Source organism: Sturnus vulgaris, chromosome 1, assembly GCF_052056855.1.
Source record: "Sturnus vulgaris isolate bStuVul1 chromosome 1, bStuVul1.hap1, whole genome shotgun sequence".
NCBI lineage: Eukaryota > Metazoa > Chordata > Aves > Passeriformes > Sturnidae > Sturnus > Sturnus vulgaris.
This window is the reverse complement of record NC_142243.1, coordinates 117,534,178-117,553,197: the sequence shown is the minus strand read 5'-3', so window position 1 is coordinate 117,553,197 and position 19,020 is coordinate 117,534,178. Positions and strand designations below refer to the sequence as shown.

The window sequence follows — 19,020 nt, the reverse complement described above, 5'->3', positions numbered from 1 at the left end:
AAGATCATTCTCTGCTTTAGTATGATGGTGGTTGGTCAGATGAGCACACAGAACTAAGCCAGGGACTGTCCTGACTGGGTTTGATATTGCATGAAGAAAGGAAAGTCAATCCTTCCCCCATTGCCATGCTGCAGCTGATAGTGGGGCCTTCCAGGTGAGTTCTGTCAGAGAACTCTTCCAAAATTTCATGTTAGGCCAGGAGGCAGGTCAACCCTTCAGCTCCCAATCCTGCCACAAAGCAATTCAACCCAGAGATCCAGGGCAGAAAGGACACAGGCTGCTCTCAATCTAGGTCACAGCAGTGGAGAGAACATGGGATCACCTGCATGGGTCACAGGGCCACCATCTCCAGGCTGGTACAATGCTGGATGACTAGAGTCACCACATGAACTAGGTTTCAGGGGGAGTTCTGAGCACAGGGGATTGCTCTGAGTGATTTCCCTTGTGTCATGGGTTAACTTCAGCCAGCAGCCAAGCCCCATGCAGCCACTCACTGCCCCAACCAGTGGGATTGGGGAAAGACATGGAAGAGTAAAAAAGAACTCATGGGTTAAGATAAAGACAGGTCTGGAATATCCCTTTGGTCAGTTGGGGTCACTTGTTCTGGCTGTGTCTCCTCCCAACCTCCCATGCATTCCTAGCCTCCTCTAGCATGGCAGTACAGAAAGCAGAAAAAAGAGTAACAAAAACGTCTCTGTATTATCATAACTGCGTTCAGCACAAATCCAAAACAGAGCCTCATACCAGCCACTGCCAATTAACTCTATCCCAACCAAAACCAGCACACCTTGGCTCTGCCTGCACATGATCCCATTTCTGCACTGCTAAAGCTCCATACCAAATATTATTTTGGAACAGACGTATGGACATATAGACCTACCTACCCTTGGGCACCTGCTGCTTTAGTACTACTGCTACCAGTGCAAGACCACAGGGCTGACAAAAACTGAGGCTCTGAGTAGGTTTTCCAGAGTTGATGCTTTCCAGTACATAGAGATGGAGCTCTAGCAGATGCCTGCTTTTTCTCGTGCCTACTTATTTGATACTAAAGAACCTTATTTTTCCCTTTTGGTCTGAACAAAGGCAGGAATCCTGCACTTGGGGTGTGAAATAATGAAAACAATTGGCTTAGCATGACCAATTAACAAAATTCCATTACCTACCCCCCCCCAAAAAGGGGTAATTATTATATAAAGAATTCCTTATAAACTCAAGGATCACATTTAAGACCTTCAGGCCTTCAGAGTCCTCAGTATTTTTCTTTCAACATGAATAATTTAAAGTCTATTACTTACCCCTGGTCAAAGCCATGTTTGCCTGCTCTGTGGCTCTTGCTCAGATTAATTAATTAAGTTTAGAAGTCAGGTTTTGTGAATTTTAAAAATAATTATTCAAAGTGACTATGTAAATGAACAGCTCTATAATCTTGTTTGTGAGAGACACCAAAGATGGCTGCAAGCACATGTGAGAAAACACAACTTTGATCTCAGGCAAACAGTACTGGGTGATGACTTTGAGACATAGAATTGGACCATTAGTTTTCAGAGGGGAAAAAATCTTCTGTGTATGTATGTGTTCTAGCAGTTTTGCTATTCTCATTCCTAGTCACAGCACTGCGAAGGGGAATGTACCTTGGGAATATGCTAGCATTCTCTCCAGAGGCTCATGTTATCAACAATAGTTAGTAGAGAAAAATCAGTCGCTTTTAAAATACAGAACCTTTATTTTTTCATGGGCTAATTAGAAGCATGCCACAGATACAGAATCAGAGCCATATGTAAAGTTCTGAGTGAGATATAAAAGATTATCTGAAGGAAAAAAAGCTTGCCTTTTCCGTTCAACAACAAGGAGCTTGTGCAAGTTCCTAGTTATTTCATTCAGGAAGAATCAAAGTTTCCTTTCAGGCACAGAAAAACATTGAGCTCTGACTCTTTGTGTAGTCAAACACAGTGCTAGTAGCAAACAGTCATGTTGTATCAACCTTATTTCCAATACTTCATTTAAATGACAAAATATTCCTCCAATCCCAAGTACTGCTCCAAGAAGGCTTTTTTTAGGGCTTCAGTACAGGGATTTGTGTGAAATCCATTAGCATGGGCAACCACTGAGACCCTCTGCAGTCTGCTTTTGGAGTCAACACAGGAGATGACTCCTTTGGTTCAGGTTGAGGGGCTGTTTTCCTAAATTGATATGTCTACTTCTTTTGGTAAAGGTTAAAAGAAATTCTCATCAATGTTATACTCTTGAAATGCTGATCTATATAGCCAAAGAAAGCATTCTGTAAGAGTCTTTTAGCTAGATTTGACTCTTCCTCTCTAATATGCAGTTTGCTAAGGCCCAGAACTCAGAGCATTTCTAGCAGGATCTACAATGATGATGGAACAGGTAATGCTTTCCAGGTGGCAGCCTAATTGTAAGATGCTACCTCTGGTCAGCAGACATCTACAGGAAGAAAATTCTTCAACTCAGAGAATATCCCACTACATTTGATTTTGGACTCTTTACACAGGATGAGCAAAAATAATACAAATACTGCAGTCAGCCATGATTTTATTAAGGAAAAGTCAAAAAGCACGATGTTCTGAACTTACTGTTGATTGCAATCAGCCACCTCAGTTTGCTCAGCACAGCTGGCATGAACAGCTCCCAGGAGACTACACACAAAATCCTCTACATCAGGCGTGAACAAGCCTGCAAGCTAGCTGAACTCCATCTTCAGAAGAGTAGAAACAATGAAAACAAAGTCCAAAAATGACGATGAAATAAACTAACTATTCACTTTGAAGTTTAAACCTTCCAGACCTAGAAAAGAGTCAATAGCGATTGAACCAGAGCACAGTGAATTCCCATAGGAATAAATAGGTCTGGTCACTAGGTGTCAGCCTTGCCTCTACCAGGAGGACACTGGACCTTCTCCCTGTCCCCACTAAGCAGATGCAACTCTCAGCACGACAAATTACCGTCGCAGTCTCGTAATTAGGGGAGAGGAGCAGATGGAGAAGGATGTATGTGCGGGGTGCATGTGGACCTGCTAATACCATATCTGTTACCCTCAGGTTTGGATGCTGGAAACAAGGACAGGTTTCATGCTGAGGAGATGTGACTGGATGTCACCTACAGAGACAGCAAAGAAATTATGCTAACAATGAAAATATCAGCAGGGTATTAGCAATGAATGAGTAAGTGTTTTGCAAGCCTGACAGTATTTACTGTTTATCCTAGAGCACCAGTTACTGGAATACTGCCATCACTTGAAAATACTGGCTCCCACTTCAATTTGCTTCTAGTCTTGCTGGATACAGGAACAATGCTTGGAAGCAAGATTCCTGCAGGGCTGGAAGCTCTAAGGACAACAAAGAAAACCTAAAATGCATATTCTTTAAATAATTTCTTGACTACTTACAGTTCATAACAGTATAGTCAGCAAAAACAAAGAGTAATTAAACATGCAGCAGAGTTTCAGTGGTGTTGAAGAATACTCATATGTTTCTGACTTTAGAATCTCTTCAGGTGGATTTTCATAACTTGACTCTCACGTTCCCAGGTCTCCAAAATTATTTTTTCTTTGGCCTCGGCCTGCTATAGTACCATAGGTGTGTGTCAGTGCCCATGGTGGTCTGCTGCCATTGCAGTTTCCCTATATGCCATAAGCAAATATATTCCCTATATGCCATCCAGCTGAGTCAAGAACAACTGGAATTGGAACAACATGCAGTTTTCACAAGACGCAGCAAAAGTTACTTGACAGGCTTTTACCTCCCATTTACTTCTTAGGTTCTCTTAATGGACAGATAAGCTTTCTCACATCAAACACAGAATCAGAGCACCCCAGTGCTTCAATCCCCTCAGAGACATACAAATGAATGCAGAAAAACTGACTCAGGTAGAATTTTACTGCACAATCACATCTTCACTATGGTAATTCATTTCATGATTATTCCACACTAAACACCTGTCTTTAATGACGATCTTGGAACGACTGGAGCCTTCCAAAAACAACAATAACAACAAAGCCCAACAACAAAGTCACAATTAGCTCAGACATTTTACCTAGAAGTCAGGGCAGCAGCAGTATCACATCACCCCAGTCCAACATAAAACCAGTAGAATAATATTTTGTCTGGAACAGTTTCAAGCCTAGTACATGACCCATACTCAGACTGCCTGCTGCAATAAGGGTAATGGCCTTGCCAAGAAAAAAAAAAAAAAAAAAGAAAAACAAACAAAACAAAACAAAAGAAAAAAAAAACAACAAAAAAACAACAACAAAAAAACCCAAAACAACAAACCAATAACAATAAACCAAACCAAAACAAAAAAAAAAAAACAGGCGATAAATGATTGCCTGTGCACAAAAACCAAGCACATCAGTACCAAATCTGTGTTTTATACGAACATCACAAGCTGTCACAGTAGCTGTATGTTATAAAACATACTGGATGCATCTTCTCAGATAGCAGTGAGACAACATCTGTGTTTAAACATTCCAGTCACCTTCTCTAGCCATTACAAGCAGCACTTGTGAAGCAGACACCTCAAAAGAGGCATAATCCTCCTCTCCCATTTTGTCTTTTGCAAGTGGAAGGGACTTTAATTTCTGTGCTTTGCTTATAGAGTAAATATTTACATTAGAACTAGAACAAACATTAGCATGAATTACATAAGAGTCAAAGAAGGCAGGCAGGCAGGCAAATTTTGAGTGGAAATATCAGTGCAGGGCTGGGAACTGGGAGTCATCCACCTTGAAAATCAGAGGCTGCCAGGTGGGGATGTCACAAATTTCTTTATTCTGGAGAAGCTGCTGTCTCCAGTAGTTTTAAAATAACACTATCTTTGCCAGCATCTCACCTCTTGTGGCATCAATATATCCTATAGATTGCTTTTTTTCACTAGATAATTTTAAAAGCATGCTTATTTTCAAAGACAAATGCAACCACATCAGGTTTCACAAGTTCCCAGTGGCAAGCTAGGCACCACACATTGGTAATATGTTGACCCTGTGGAGAAATTCCAACCATTAACTTGGAACATTTTAGGTCTCTGAAAACAAAGAGGAGGATTCAACTCCAGATGCTGAAGTTTTGGGTGCATACAGGAGTGCTATTTTACAACTCCTGTAACAGTCAGTGGAGTCTAGAGTGCCACTGAATTGCTTGGATGTCTACTCCAAGCTGAACATGGCTTTTCTCTAGGCTCTAGATACCGACTGTATCAATTACAACAAAACCAGCAAGATTCCTATGAGAGGAGTTTGAAGTGCTGTTTACATGTGAGCAATGTAAATTTAGACCTACATTAATTTTGAAATTAACACAATACCTCACTATAATAACTTACAAGGAATTTGGATTCCCATTTTTGAAGCACTGAACCACAGCTACGTTCAACTAAAAACGCATCTCCCTTGTCAGATATCAAGTGAATTTATTTTCTTAATTTAAGGTACTTCACACAGGGAGCAAACTACATCAGCATCACAAAAACCCCTAGAGAACTAGTTTACTATAAATTACACATCAACCTATTTTTCATAGGCCATTCTATGTCCACAAACTTCTAGCTATCATTACCTGCCCAAGGAATAAAAAATGGCAGATTTTCAGGCTAAATATGGACTAACCTGCCCATATTTATAGACTAAAGCCCAGACAGGACAATGCTACTATGAGACAGAATTAATATTACAGAGGCTGAAGAAAAGTGCAAGGAGAGACAGATTTGGTCATTGGTCCATTGAATGCAAAATTACCTATCCTTTCATACTGGTATCTAGTGTTTGCAATTCTGACTTAAGTGCACAGGCACTCTTCTATGAGTGTTCATTGACTGATAAACACCAAATCCATTGCACAAAGGGCCCTCCAAGGTGCTTGGCATGTGGCTTGGAATCTACAAGGTTAACAAGTAAACAACATTGCTGTTGACATTTTTAACAACAAAAGCAACACCAGTCCAGGAAACTCAAGCCAACCCCCCCAACCCCCCCCATATAAACAGATGCAAGAATGATCAACACTTTTCCTGCTCCAGAGGCACATAAAACAACCAGATTTTCAAACCCAGAGTAGGCCAGACAGGATGACACTGTGAGAATGATTGAGTCCTGTAGTTCCCACCACTACAACGGGAAAGGTGAGAAGAGACCTTGGGAAGATGCAGATGCTTCACAGGGAATATTAAGCACAGGAGACAGAATACATCTGAGGATAGTTTGCTTCCACTGAGAAACCATACTTCCTTAGACAATGCCATATATTTCTGCTACAAAGACCAAGACAAGCCACCTGGGTAGGAGATAAAGGAGTTTTAAACGTTCATAGTTTTCCTCTAATGGGCAAGAACCCTATCACACTTGGACCTATCTTTTCATAGACTAAACCATAACCTTAAACTGAATTGCAGACTGTGGGTTATATAAAACTGTTCCTGTCTGATCACATTTTAAGAAAATTTTAAAATATAAAGCTGCATATAGAATATTAAACTGGACATTTTGAACGCACAGAGCATCTTTCTTGTTTTAGATATACATATATGTAACAGTTAAATATGTAAAATATGGGACTTGTACAACAATTTCAAACTGCTTACAGAACTTGGTGTTGAACAGTACAAAATTAGTTTTACATTAGCATTTAAGGTTTTAACATAGAAAATAATAACATAGCAATGAGAAGCTATCTTTGTAATTGATCACTTTTATATGACTTCCTGGAGGACTAACATTGATTATGCTTCTATGTCAAAACAATGCTGGCACACTGCCAGTGAAGATTCAGATTAGGGCCATTGATTTAATTTATTCCTTTTTGGAAATCATTTGTACAGTCAATTTTTAAACACAAATTCTATATGAAATTTAATGGAACCATGTTATCACTGTTGTTCATATGAGAGAAGGGAAAACACATATACTTTAATCCACTTAATTTTGAGTCTCCAGTCAGCCACCTGTAACTATAGCATTGACTGGCTGCAGTCAATAGAATCTGTTCCTAAGAAACAGGTGATTTCAAATTATCACAGTATGAAACAAGGTATGTACTTGTTTAGACACAAATAAATTCAGATTGCAGTCTCACATCTGTAATCAGTTTTATCAAGTAATCATTCAGAAGCATTATGCTGCTGATAAAAATTGACATGGCTTCAGCATTTTGTGACACAAATAAAAGCTCCTTTTCCTCAGCTACCCTATAATACTTTTCCACCTACAGCAGATTGGGTACTTCTTGCTGTGTCACACATTGTTGCACATGAAAAACCCCTGTCAAAACAGGATATCCAAGACAATTCTTTATCTTATGAACATGAAAACATGGTCCATATACCTAAGTAACAAGAAAGGCTTTAGATGCCAGCATTGGCTTAGTCTTGCACCAGTAAGTCTGACACATAAACAACAGTCCTTTGGGACACTGTTTATTATGGATTTATTAGAAACCTTGTCAATAACTTACTTGTGCTTTTGATAATTCTGTATTTGGTTGCTAGGAGACTTGTGTTCCTGATGAGATAAAATGAACAGGAAATCCTCTATAGCCTTGTGACTTTTTGCAGTAGTAAATAAAAATTCAAACAACTGATACAAAATACTGGCTACTGTTAACAGAAGTGAGAAAAAAAGACAAGCATTGCATATTTTAAATAAAGGAACATATAGGCCTTTTTTGCCCCCTCCAATTATAAGATGATAAAAGATCACCTATATAAAATAGAATGACCGGATTTTGTGGAACGTGGCTGTTTTGGCTCCAAGGTATTTGTAGCGTTGTAGTATCAGAGCCAGGATACAGCTGCCTTGTGACTAAGACATCGTTCACTGAATAAGTGCTATCCAATCCCTCAACGTCACCAGACATCTGTTTCCTGTTTTCATTCTTTCTTTCACTGTTATCATTTTATCCAAGTTACCCTTTCACCTGAAAACCATTTAGAAACCTACAGAAACCAGCGTGTGCACGCGTGTGTGTGTATCAAAGAAGTTGATTCAGAAAAAAAGTTGCTGAGAGCAATTTGTTCATTTTAATACAAAGAGCAGAAATGGAAACAAACTTGCCTTCCCCCGTCTTCTCCTCCCCAAAATACACAATGATACATAAACACTTTTGTCTTCTGGTCTTCACTAATATGACTAACTTCCTTCTTCACTTCCAGTTAAGTAGCTTTCCTGTTGAGTACCACCACCTCCACAAAATACAATTGTGAATTGATTCATAAAAACAGAAACATTATGGCACAAATAAGGGAAGGCAATAAATACTCTTCCCCCTCTCCAGCTCCTTCCCAAATAGAGGCAGTAGTAATATTGTTATTGTAAAGTTATTGTAATAACAAAAACTTGGAAAAAAAAGAAAAAAGAAAAAAGTATTGCTTGTCATTTAAGGTTCCAAACCAACAATCATCAGGATGCAGAACAGGATACATCTAAAGTGAGAAAGTTATTTACTTCACATTCAAGTTAACACCAACTGTACTTTTTTTGGCACACAGTATTATTCTTAATGTGCCAAAAAGTGTTGGGCACCTTTCAAAATATGAATGTTAATGCCACTAAACAAAATTCCTGCTATTCATAGTCCAATTTTATATTGCTGTTGTTTTGCTATGTTTCACCTATACTTAAACCCCAAATCGGGGAATGACCATTACTGATAGCATTTAACACACGTTAACAAGGAACAATAGAAGTTGAAGAGTAAGTTGTCAAAATTTAGTGACTTTCTATTCTTAATCTTTTGATTTCACATTATTTAATCAGAATGAGAAGACTTGTTTTATTTTGTTCTGTGGTTACATGTGGTCATATTAATTGATAAGGCAGGTTGTTGAACGTGAAGGAAAAATCTGGGCTGGTTGACAAACACCAAGAAAAATTCATCCGCTTCATTTTATTCCCTGAAAGAAAAAGAAGATTCTTCTTAAATCCTCCCCCATTGAGGTATACCAGCAAAATACAGATGTCATACAGGAGAAAGAAGAGATTCTAGTACACAGAGGACTTTCCCTATGAGCTGGGATGGTTTGGCAGCTACAGGAAACTCTAAGTAGGATTTCCAAAGGCACGTGAAAATTGGAAAGCAAGATGACTTCTTGTGTTCTGGTCTCTTGGACTGTTTCCTGCATTCTTATAATCAAATTATGACTCTTTTAAAGCCAAATTCAGCTTCCTTTAAACCACATAATTATGAAGGAGCTCATTAACTTCTGAGTAGTCAGGGCACATTCTGATACATTATCTTGGTCTCCCCTCTCATCCTTCTTTCCTGTCTGGTTCACTGTCTCAAATGCCCAATCCTAAGTTTCCACACAAAACCTACAATACTCTTGCACAGTAATAATGCAGTATTCTGGAGGGACTGATAAAACAAACCTTTGTTGAAAAATATTTTTCAAGACTTAAGTTGATGTGATTAAAATACAGTTTCCCATAAATACAATTTGTTCGTAACTTTTCACAACGTTTAAATTCATTTGTCCACTGTCACACATGCAATCTGTGATCAAGCTGAAAACTGAATTCTAGCTGTGTACTTGGTTCACCATATCCCCATCCTTCATAATCACATTCCCATCACATGCCCATCCTTGACTCTGGATTCTGCTACGCATTTTTATTAGTAAGATTACATTTGTGTCAGGACAAGTTTTAAATTCTGTTTGATTAATAAAAGTCACTGATTTAAGACAGCTATCTTCCCCCCCAGCCTCAAATTTGGATAGAAAGTTATTTTAAACCGCACACTCTGTCTTCCTCAATTACTTATGAAGAAATAAAAGAAAAATCAAGATCTCTCAAGCTCTAGTGCTACTGATGGCAATGCAAAATCCAAAACATAGCTATGGAACTGAAGAGGTTAATGCAATCTTTAGTACACTTTTATTTCTTTTATTTTCTGTTTCTTTTTATTTCTCCCCAACCAAAAATATCTCTTAGACCTATTCAAGACACATTTTCTAGAACTTATAATTTTATGCAATATGACTGTAAAACTAATTTTAGTTTTGTACAGTCATGTTTCCGATTTTAAATTGAGAGGGGGAAATATAAACTAATTATTAGGTCAAATGACTCTTTGGAATTATCCTCTGAAACAAATGCAACACCGAAACCTTTTGTTTGAAAAAATAACTGGCAAACCATTGGAAGAGAAAGTGCCCAGACCCATATTTTGTGTCAGACTCCACATTGTTTTCAAATGTTAAGACTTCTGATACACTCTATTATGACAATAAAAAAGTTGAGAGCTACACCAGAAGACTACATGAAGAAAAAATGTTTTTTCTAGCATAATAGGAGTCTTAAAAACAAACAAACACACCCTACTTCTATCCATTATTTCATACCCAGATGTTTCCTGTACACCTGCAATTGTGTCCAGTCCTGAATTCATGTGCTGTAGTATTTCAACAAACTCTCATCAGTTGGTTTTAGTATTTTCTTGTCTGCCAGGTTTACGATCCATCCTGGAGCAAGACCAAAAAATATCTGTCTAGGATCCTTGCGTGCACTTAACATCTTAAAGAGTTCATCCTTAGTTATGTCTGGTAAGACATAGCCATATTTCTTGGCAAGTTCCAGCCTGGCTTCTGCAACCTTAGATGGATCTGCCAGGTAGCCCCGATTCCTGGGATCTGTGTAGTAACGGACGAGGTCTTCAGGTGGGAGCATTCGCTTTGGGATAGGTTTGCCACGCAGGAAAAATACTACTGGCTTGCATAAAATTTCTGTGGGCAAACATGAGAGAAGATTAGTGACTACACCTCATAAAATAGATTTAAAGACATTAAAAGACACATTCACATAAAAAAGTACCAAGCAAAAAATTGAATTTCAAGAATATTCTTGTTCAGAATGAGATAGTGATTTGCAAGTTTCACTTAATCACACTCTGTTTTAACTGATATTTATAGTGCCAATCTGGAGGAGTTGCTACATCTAATGCACTTAGAAACCCTACTTAGGAAGGACAGCCATAACTAAGACTATTTAAATTACTATTTCCAGGTTTGAAGCCACGTATTTGCATGGCCATTTACAAAGTGTACCAACTAATGTCAAATTTAGTGCTTCTGTAAGTATTTTAAAGAAAATATCAGTGGCACATGCTCCTATTTAGCCCTTTGTAGGACTATCCTCTCTTCCTCAAATTTGACTAATTTTGACAAATTATATTCCAGAACCTTATCATTTTTATTATTTTGTGGAATGAAAAAAAATCCCAGAACATTTATCACTCCAGGGTAACATATTTTGCACACTAAAATGTCTATTCCTCTTCTTCTCAGCCTCATTCACACATGAAAGCTGCATTATTGTCAATAAAAACTGTATGAATGAATGTTAGGCAGGATGCAGCCTCAAGCAAAGCAAAGCCTCATTCTTCAGTGAAAGTGTTCTGAAAACAATAGCCATTTTAACTAGAATGATTCTGAGCTTCTGTAACTTACTTCCTCACTTTAAGTAGAAAAGCATTTTAAATTAAAAATATAAACATCCACAGTGTTTTTTAAATCTATTTTTTCCTGAGTTTTCTTAGTGCTATTTAACATGGGAAACAGAAGATAAAAATTCAGCGAAACAATATTTTCAGTTCCTCTACTTACAAAGCTATTCAGATTTCCTTAACTGGTTGATTGGTATATAACTACTAACACTGGAAGAACTAAGCAGTGAATGGTTAAAAAAAGCAAAATTGAGGATGCATTATCATTCATCATTGGAGGCTGGAACTAGACCATCTTTAAGGTCCCTCCCAACCCGAAGTATTCTATGATTCTATAAATATACATGTAACTGTTTCTGAAGCTTTTAGAAGCTGATTACTTTCTCCTAAGAACTGTGCTTGAAACTCTGATTTGCATCATTTAATCTTTGCACATTAAAAAAAACAAAAGGTAGAAATTAGAAGAAGTTCTTACCCAAGCTCCTTGGATCATAGAATGATGTTGTTACTACACCTCCATTTTTTTCTATGGCTGCAATTGCTAATTCAGATGCCCTCTGCACTTCAATATTTACTTTTGCTGCAAAAATATCAGCACCCTGTAAATTTCAACACATATTACAGTAACATTAAAATGAGTATTTTAAGCCATACATTTATTTTTCTCTGAAAACTTGTAAGGAACATTAAATCCCACAAAATATTGTGAATTTTCTGTTCCCTGCACCAAGATAGGTAACCAAATTGCTCTCAGTCACTAGGGTTGAATAAAAAAAAACCTTTCAATTTCCAAAACATTCATACTTTTTTTCAGTGCATTTTAGTTTTCTGTTGTAAAACACTTCAGCCTTTTGTTATGTACTCCTTAACTCTCATTTCTGCAGTCTCTTGGGTGTGAAGGCATCCTCCCGAGCTGTTTCTTTTTTTACTGACACACAGTGCCCTCTAGTGGATTTACGATCCACAAAAATCCCACAGCAAACTAATCTGGAGAATCCAAAATACTTCCAAACCATGGGAATGACAGCCTACAAGCCTGAAATACCAAGTGTGCTGTCTGCATACCTCCTCCACCAGCTGGACACCGTAATCCCTCTTGAGAGGCTGCACTGTCACACCTCTGGCGTTAGTGAGCTGAGTCAAGTCAATTGGCTGCGTGGGGTCAACTCTGCCCAAATCAATCAGGTACTGCAGCCTCTGAAGACTCAGAGGTTGGTACTGGCGTCTGAGGCTGGGGAGAGAAAGAAAAACAAACAACCCAAACAGAACAATGAGAAATTTTAAAAACTGAAGTTTTGATAGCAATTGGTCAACTGAGATATTCTGGTTTTCATCTGCTCCTAAATCAAAAAAATACTAAGACATTACGGTGTCAACATTTCTTGGCAAACTAAGAAGACTGTAAATAACTATCACTTTCAAAGTGAATCCACCTTGGGTGCTTCATTGACAGACAGTCAAAAAACCAAACACCTCCTCCCATACAAACTTAGTCAAAGACTATGAGCAAAATTCTGTATATGCATAGCTTACATACAAGATTTTCTGATCCATTACCACTGTACCAAACATCTCAGAAAGTATTGAAAGGAATCTCCCTCAAAACACCATCAAGGAAGAGAAGTATTGAGAAAATATGCACTAACCCACATTCCCCAAAGGGAGCTGGAATCTCTTGTCAGCCATTGGCTTCAGCAGAACCTACTTTGGTTTTTTCTCAAGTTCTAACTTTACTTTACAAACGAATCCCTAGCACAGTCTTCCAACGCTAGAGTCTATTCCTGTCTATGCTGATACCCAAAACTTTCTCCTACAATCCGTTAGATGGCTGCTATCAGAAGTCTCTGAGTGGCAGCTCAAAAACTGGGAAGTAGCTGATCTTTGTTACTGGCAAGCCACGTACAAATACAAGTAACAAGAATTTGTGCTGTCAGACAGCCCCTTATGAGGAAAAGTTCAAGAAGTGGAGGCAGAAGGAGGACTGAGGTGAAGATAAACAGGCAGAGACATTGTCCAGCGTGCTCCCTCCTGCCCCAACAGCGTCAACCGAGTGTGCTGACAGTGGCCACCACAGCAACATTTACAGTAGCCTGACACTGAAACTTTGCAAACAACATGGAAACCACAGAGTATTTTTGTTTTGTTTTCACATGCTATCAGACGCTGTTAAAACCAGCAAGATCCTAATAATTTCTTGTCGCAGCAACAGGCTGGATTTTTGCTGTTGGTTATTCATGAACTTGTGACCACTATTAACATAAAAAGCTGTGTGTCTGCATTCTGCAGCATTTCCTTTGCAGGACTGTGGATTTACACTCTGCCTTCAGCAGAAAGTGCTTCTTATTTACTCTTATAATAATTTAGCAAACAGGAGGAAATAACAGTACCTGGAAATAGAATTTGAGTCACATTTCAGAACTTAAGATTCAGAGGAAATTCTTGAACAACTGGGACAAGCCTGTAAGTTCTACTGCATGCATTAAGAATGGAAATATAAAAGTGCTCAGCTACTTGATGAAGTGGTATCAGGAAATGGAACATGAAATCAAGTCTAACAATTCACAAATACAGATTAGTCTTTTCATCCTTGAACTGTCTGCTCAGTGTAGTATGCTTTTGTTACTACTGCCTGTAACAGCCTTGTAGGGACACAGAAGTTTGCAAGATCAAAAAGCAACAAAATGGTTGCTGACCCAAGTAAAACAAATGCTATCTGATGAAACAAGCCCAGCTTTAAAAAAAAAAAACCCAAACAAATAAAAAAAATTAATGAAAAATTTTAAATTATCAATATAAATGAAGGAAATTTGGAAAATGCTGACATACATCTCTCCAGGTAAGAACAGTGACTGGAGAAAACACATGTCAGAAGAATAACCTTAAACATTAAAAAGGTGGAATGAGGACACAACAGAAACAAGTACAACGTGAAAAAAAGACAGAAGTATTAAACAAAGCAAAATGTCCAAGGAGAACAAAAAAAAAAGTGATTTAATGCCTCACCTTGTAGATTTGGTATTAAAGAGTTTGTTAAGATCCTAGATGGAACAGGCAGAGCACAGACAGACAAACACCACAAAGTCACAGGGCTGAAAGGTAGAACCATAAAGAGAAGCAGAATTGTTTGGCTGGCAGCAGATCAGAGCTTCTGGTGAATAAAGTGAGGAGAAACAACAAAGCAGGGCTTTGGATTACACTTCCATGCCCAACATCCTCACTCCAGTCACTGGGACTGTTCTCAGTTCACTGAGTTACGAGGCAAAAAGAAAAACAAGCAGGAATGAAGGAATAGTTTCAGAGGACAAATTCACTCAGCTGGAAGAAGGGTGGTCTGCTACACATGAAGGATTATGAGAAGAGAGTAAATAAGCAGATGTGTAACACGGGAAATAATTAATTAAAAGAATAATCTCAGAAGTAATAGGAGATTCTTCTGGTAAAGCAACTAACAACCTGAGAGGAATTTGGGAATCTGAACCTTTTCAGTTAGGCCTGTTTCAGCATATTAGAGTCTTGCTTCAGGAGAAAGATCAAGAAAAGCAGACGATTAATTTCCAAGTAAACATTTAGAAACTTACCTATGTCCCTCATTAAATCCGTATTTTGGTATGGCCAAGTAAAATGGAGTTTGACCACCCTCAAAGCCTAATCTGGGGCGATTCCCTCTTTGTCTTTCTCCTTTGTGACCCCGGCCACACTTCCTACCTCCGTATCTTCCACGGCCACGTCTTCTTTCCTTCAAAACAATCAATGATACATTTAGACAACTATTCCAGAGACCAGTACCTATAAAATATTAGATTTCAGAGATATAAACAACTGAGCAAAATGGTGATTCTTGAGGAAAAAATTATGTTATAGATCTTTTCTAAGTGGAAAAATAAAAAAGCAGTTAATGTGATTTTTGAAGAGCATAGCTTTAGGCTGGCACCACAAACAGTCTGAGGATAAGTCAGCTTCCTTTGGTGGCAGAGGTCGAGTCTAGCACAAAACTGCTCTTGAATTCTGTACTATTTAGTAGCTTTAGGGAGTCTTCGGCATTTTTAGGAGAGTGCTGCTTGCTATTCCCTCCACTGTTCCTATGGTTTCAGCCTTTGAACCTCATCTCCCTGTTCACTAATATTCCCCCCAAACTGCAAGGGTTTCTCCCTGGTTTCTTTACATAATTTCTCTACCACTTTATAAGAAGCCAGATCACAGCTTTGTTTTCGAGAAACAGTAACAAGAATGTTAGCTGGCAACACATTCTTTTACTTTGTACGCCTTCTAACCTTCAATTTCCAAACATATTACTCCATCCCATAAACATCTGGAGTTAAAAACCTTTGACTATTCCCCTCCAGCCCCAGCAAAGGCCCTGAGGTTCATCTACCCCACTCATCAGGCAGCTCTCTGTGGGGTTGGCCACACACAAGAGCCACAAGGCAAGCAAAGGGCAAGTAGCGGGCCAACAACACACATACACAGCACTGCCATCCACTCCTCTGCCTTTCCACGCCTATTCTGGCCATGCCGTGCCAGGATGATGTCCTTCTGACAATCCTGGGGGCAAACCACGCCAGGACGCTGCCGGGGCACAATCCTGCCACCAGGGCCCACCCGGCAGGCTGCAGGCACTCACCCGCTTTTTGGAGCCGGGGTTGGGCCTTAGGTTGGCCAGGCTGACCCTGGGCAGGGAGCGCAGCAGCTCCAGGGCCCGGTTCACGCCGCTCCCGCTCATGGCTGCTCCCTGCCAAGGGCGCCCGCGGGGCTCGCGCCCAGCCGCAACGCTTAACGGCAGCGCCGTAAACCGCACCGGCCGCGCCTTCCCAGCGGTGTCGCGCAGCCGCCGGCGGGGCGGGCCCAGTGCTTTAGCGGTGCCGGAGCTCAGAATTCCAATGGTTGAGCGTAGGGCGCTAGTTATGTCTCATTTTCCAGCACTTGCTGTTTTATTACTGAGACCTCAGACAAGTGTTTCCAAGCCGAGTCCTTAAAACCACCAGGCTGCATCTAAAGCCCAGTGGCCGGTGGTGCACGGACCTTGCTCAGCTGCGAGTACTACCGCGCAGGTACTGGAAACATCCATTGCTGTTGGAGACTCTCGAGGCTTAACTCCAGGAATCAACCAAGCCTCACACAGGCTCACCTCCCCAGCAGTGGGATCTGGGAGAGAATTAGAAGGATAAAAGGTAGAAAACTAGTGGGTTGAGATAAAGACAGATTAATAGGGAGAGCAAAAGCTGCACATCCAAGCAAAGCAAAACATGGAATTAATTCACTTTTTACCATGGGTAGGCAGGTGTTCAGCCATCTCCAGGAGAGCGGGGCCCCATCATGTGTAATGGTTATTTGGGAAGACAAACACCATCACCCAGAACATCCCTCCTCCTTCTTCCCCCCACTTTATATACTGAACATGATGCCACATGGTCTGGCATGTGGCAATCCCTTTGGAGATTGGGGTCACCTGTCCTGGCTGTGTCTCCTCCCACCCTCCCATGCACCCAGTCTTCTGATGAGCATGGCAACCTGAAAAGCAGAGAGGGCCTTGGCTCTGTGTGAGCCATGCTGAGCAATAACAGAAACTTCTATATTACCATTCCTGTGTTCAGCACAAATCCAAAACAGAGCCTCTCATCAGCAGTTGGGAAGAAAATTACTAGAGCCAAGACCAAGACAGGGACGTTCCTAGTACTGCTGCAGTACTCAATCACTTGCATTATTTCAGTCTTTTAAATTTAAATGTGTACCTACTGGAAAACCACGCAGCAGCTTCCATCGGTATATTGATCTGGTGAAAAGGGTGTGCCGGGTGCAGGCTCAGTGCAGCGAAGAACTGAATTGTAGAAGCTGCCATTGTGGAGTTACAGAGCAGAAAGGACAGTTCCCATTGTGAAAGCTGATATTCCTCAGTGTGATATCTTGCTTTCCATCCTGAAACTTCTGTTTGACAGTACCTTCTTCCATGTGGAATGTCTGCTTGAGATTGGAGAGGGGATCAGGCAGCAGCTCTGCCAGCCCTGAGAATAAATGGAGGTAAAATGGAAGTCATGCTGCAGAAATCTGCGAGTTTCAGTATGAAATTTGTGTAGCTTCTTACCCATTCAAAAATATTAAGAAAAATTACATTGTAACAACACACAAGATGCTGGCATGGACAACCATCTTATCTTAGCCTCTAGGGCAGGGAAAACTACATAATTTAGAACATACTTTGCCGTGTAAAACTCTTTCTGCTTTAAACAGAAATTTCAAATCAGGTAGAAAAGTATCATACCTAAGATAGATATCTCACTCTGAAGGGACAGCCAGTATACCCGTTTTTGAAAGGTTCACAGCTCAGATATTTTCAGCAATTCCTTTGGGATTCCTGAAGGTCGTTTTCTTGAACACTTGGAGTCTATAACCAGCAAACTGCCCCATGCCCAATCCATGCAAAGCTCACGTTTCCTCAGTGCCCCCGGGGCCATGCTAGCAGCAACTGGGAGTTCAAGTAAGATTATTCTAGCTCTACTGACAAAAACATTAAAATCCTGTTTTGTTGATCAGAAGACTGTTACTTCTTAGGCTGGAGGTTCAGCAGCAGCTTACCTTATGGAAGTGACATTTACATGGTAAATAGCAGAGTAGTGAGAGAAAGCAAAATTTTTTTCATGTCCCAAAAAGGTGATCTAGAGCAAGAGCCAGGTTTGGCATACTTAATGAGCATCTGACATAATGTGAAGCTTCTAATCTTTGAAGAACTTTTTATGCATGAACTGTATTTTTTTAACAGACTTGAATTGGGTACAGTACATGAGGTAGGAGCACATGCTAAATTAGAGAGAAATCAAACCACAAAAAGTTACCTGTGAAAATAATAAAATTTTTTCAATAACAGGGATGCCATGGTATCAATACTATGTATCAAAGCAGCCTAACAATCATGGCAAAAGAGGATATGTATTTAATGTTACACATCTGGTTTAAAGGTTGCTCCAATACATTTTGTGCAGCCGATGCTGATGATGTTGATGAGCAAAAGCTTTGTGAAAAATTGTCCCTTTTTAGTATGGAACACAGCAGTGGGAAGGATGTGAAAGAAGTATAGTGTGAGTTCAGCTGCTGTTGGAGCTGCCAAACAAGCACCCATGCCAGCCTCTTACCACTCGGCAAATACAATGAGCATATTGATTTTCTGGGAGTAAATATCTGACAAAGATGTATGGAATAGAAGACAAAGTACTCCGTTTTGATAGAAATGTGTTTGCCAGACATATTCAGAGTTGGTCTAAGAATTTGGAATGGACTGGAATGATGCAGTAACTTCAACCAGAGTGCCTGAATAGCCTAACACATTTCAAGACGAGTAAGAATCAGTAATTTGTGAGCTGTAAGCCGAGAGATTTAATTCGGTGGTGAAGGCATCTGACCCGATGAGGGCAGATGAGCCCTGGCTAACCGCGCTGCTTGCTATATTTGTGCTGGCTTTCCCGCCTTCCCGTGACTTAGCCTTTTCTCTGTTACCTATTTAAGAACACCATAATTTCCTTTTTCCCCCCAGGCCTTACACCACAGCACCAGGCGCCCGCCCGCGCCCCTCCCACCCGGCTCC

At 39.9% G+C, this 19,020-nt stretch overlaps 1 protein-coding gene across 2 annotated transcripts; it reads right to left on the bottom strand.

The window, feature by feature from the left end:
* Nucleotides 1-8,002: 8,002 nt before the first annotated feature.
* Nucleotides 8,003-16,251, bottom strand: MRPL15 (mitochondrial ribosomal protein L15). 2 transcript variants are annotated; one of them, XM_088175068.1, is made up of 6 exons: nt 16,069-16,251; nt 15,026-15,183; nt 12,513-12,678; nt 11,923-12,046; nt 10,348-10,728; nt 8,003-8,898 (listed from the first exon to the last, which is right to left on the bottom strand). In XM_088175068.1, exons 1-5 carry the CDS (start codon nt 16,165-16,167, stop codon nt 10,391-10,393), a joined length of 885 nt encoding a protein of 294 aa, XP_088031194.1. In that variant the 5' UTR covers nt 16,168-16,251; the 3' UTR covers nt 8,003-8,898; nt 10,348-10,390. The 2 variants fall into 2 exon arrangements, with proteins under 2 accessions (XP_088031194.1, XP_014737128.1); XM_014881642.2 differs by having other exon boundaries at nt 8,003-10,728.
* Between the last annotated feature and the right edge of the window lie 2,769 nt (nt 16,252-19,020).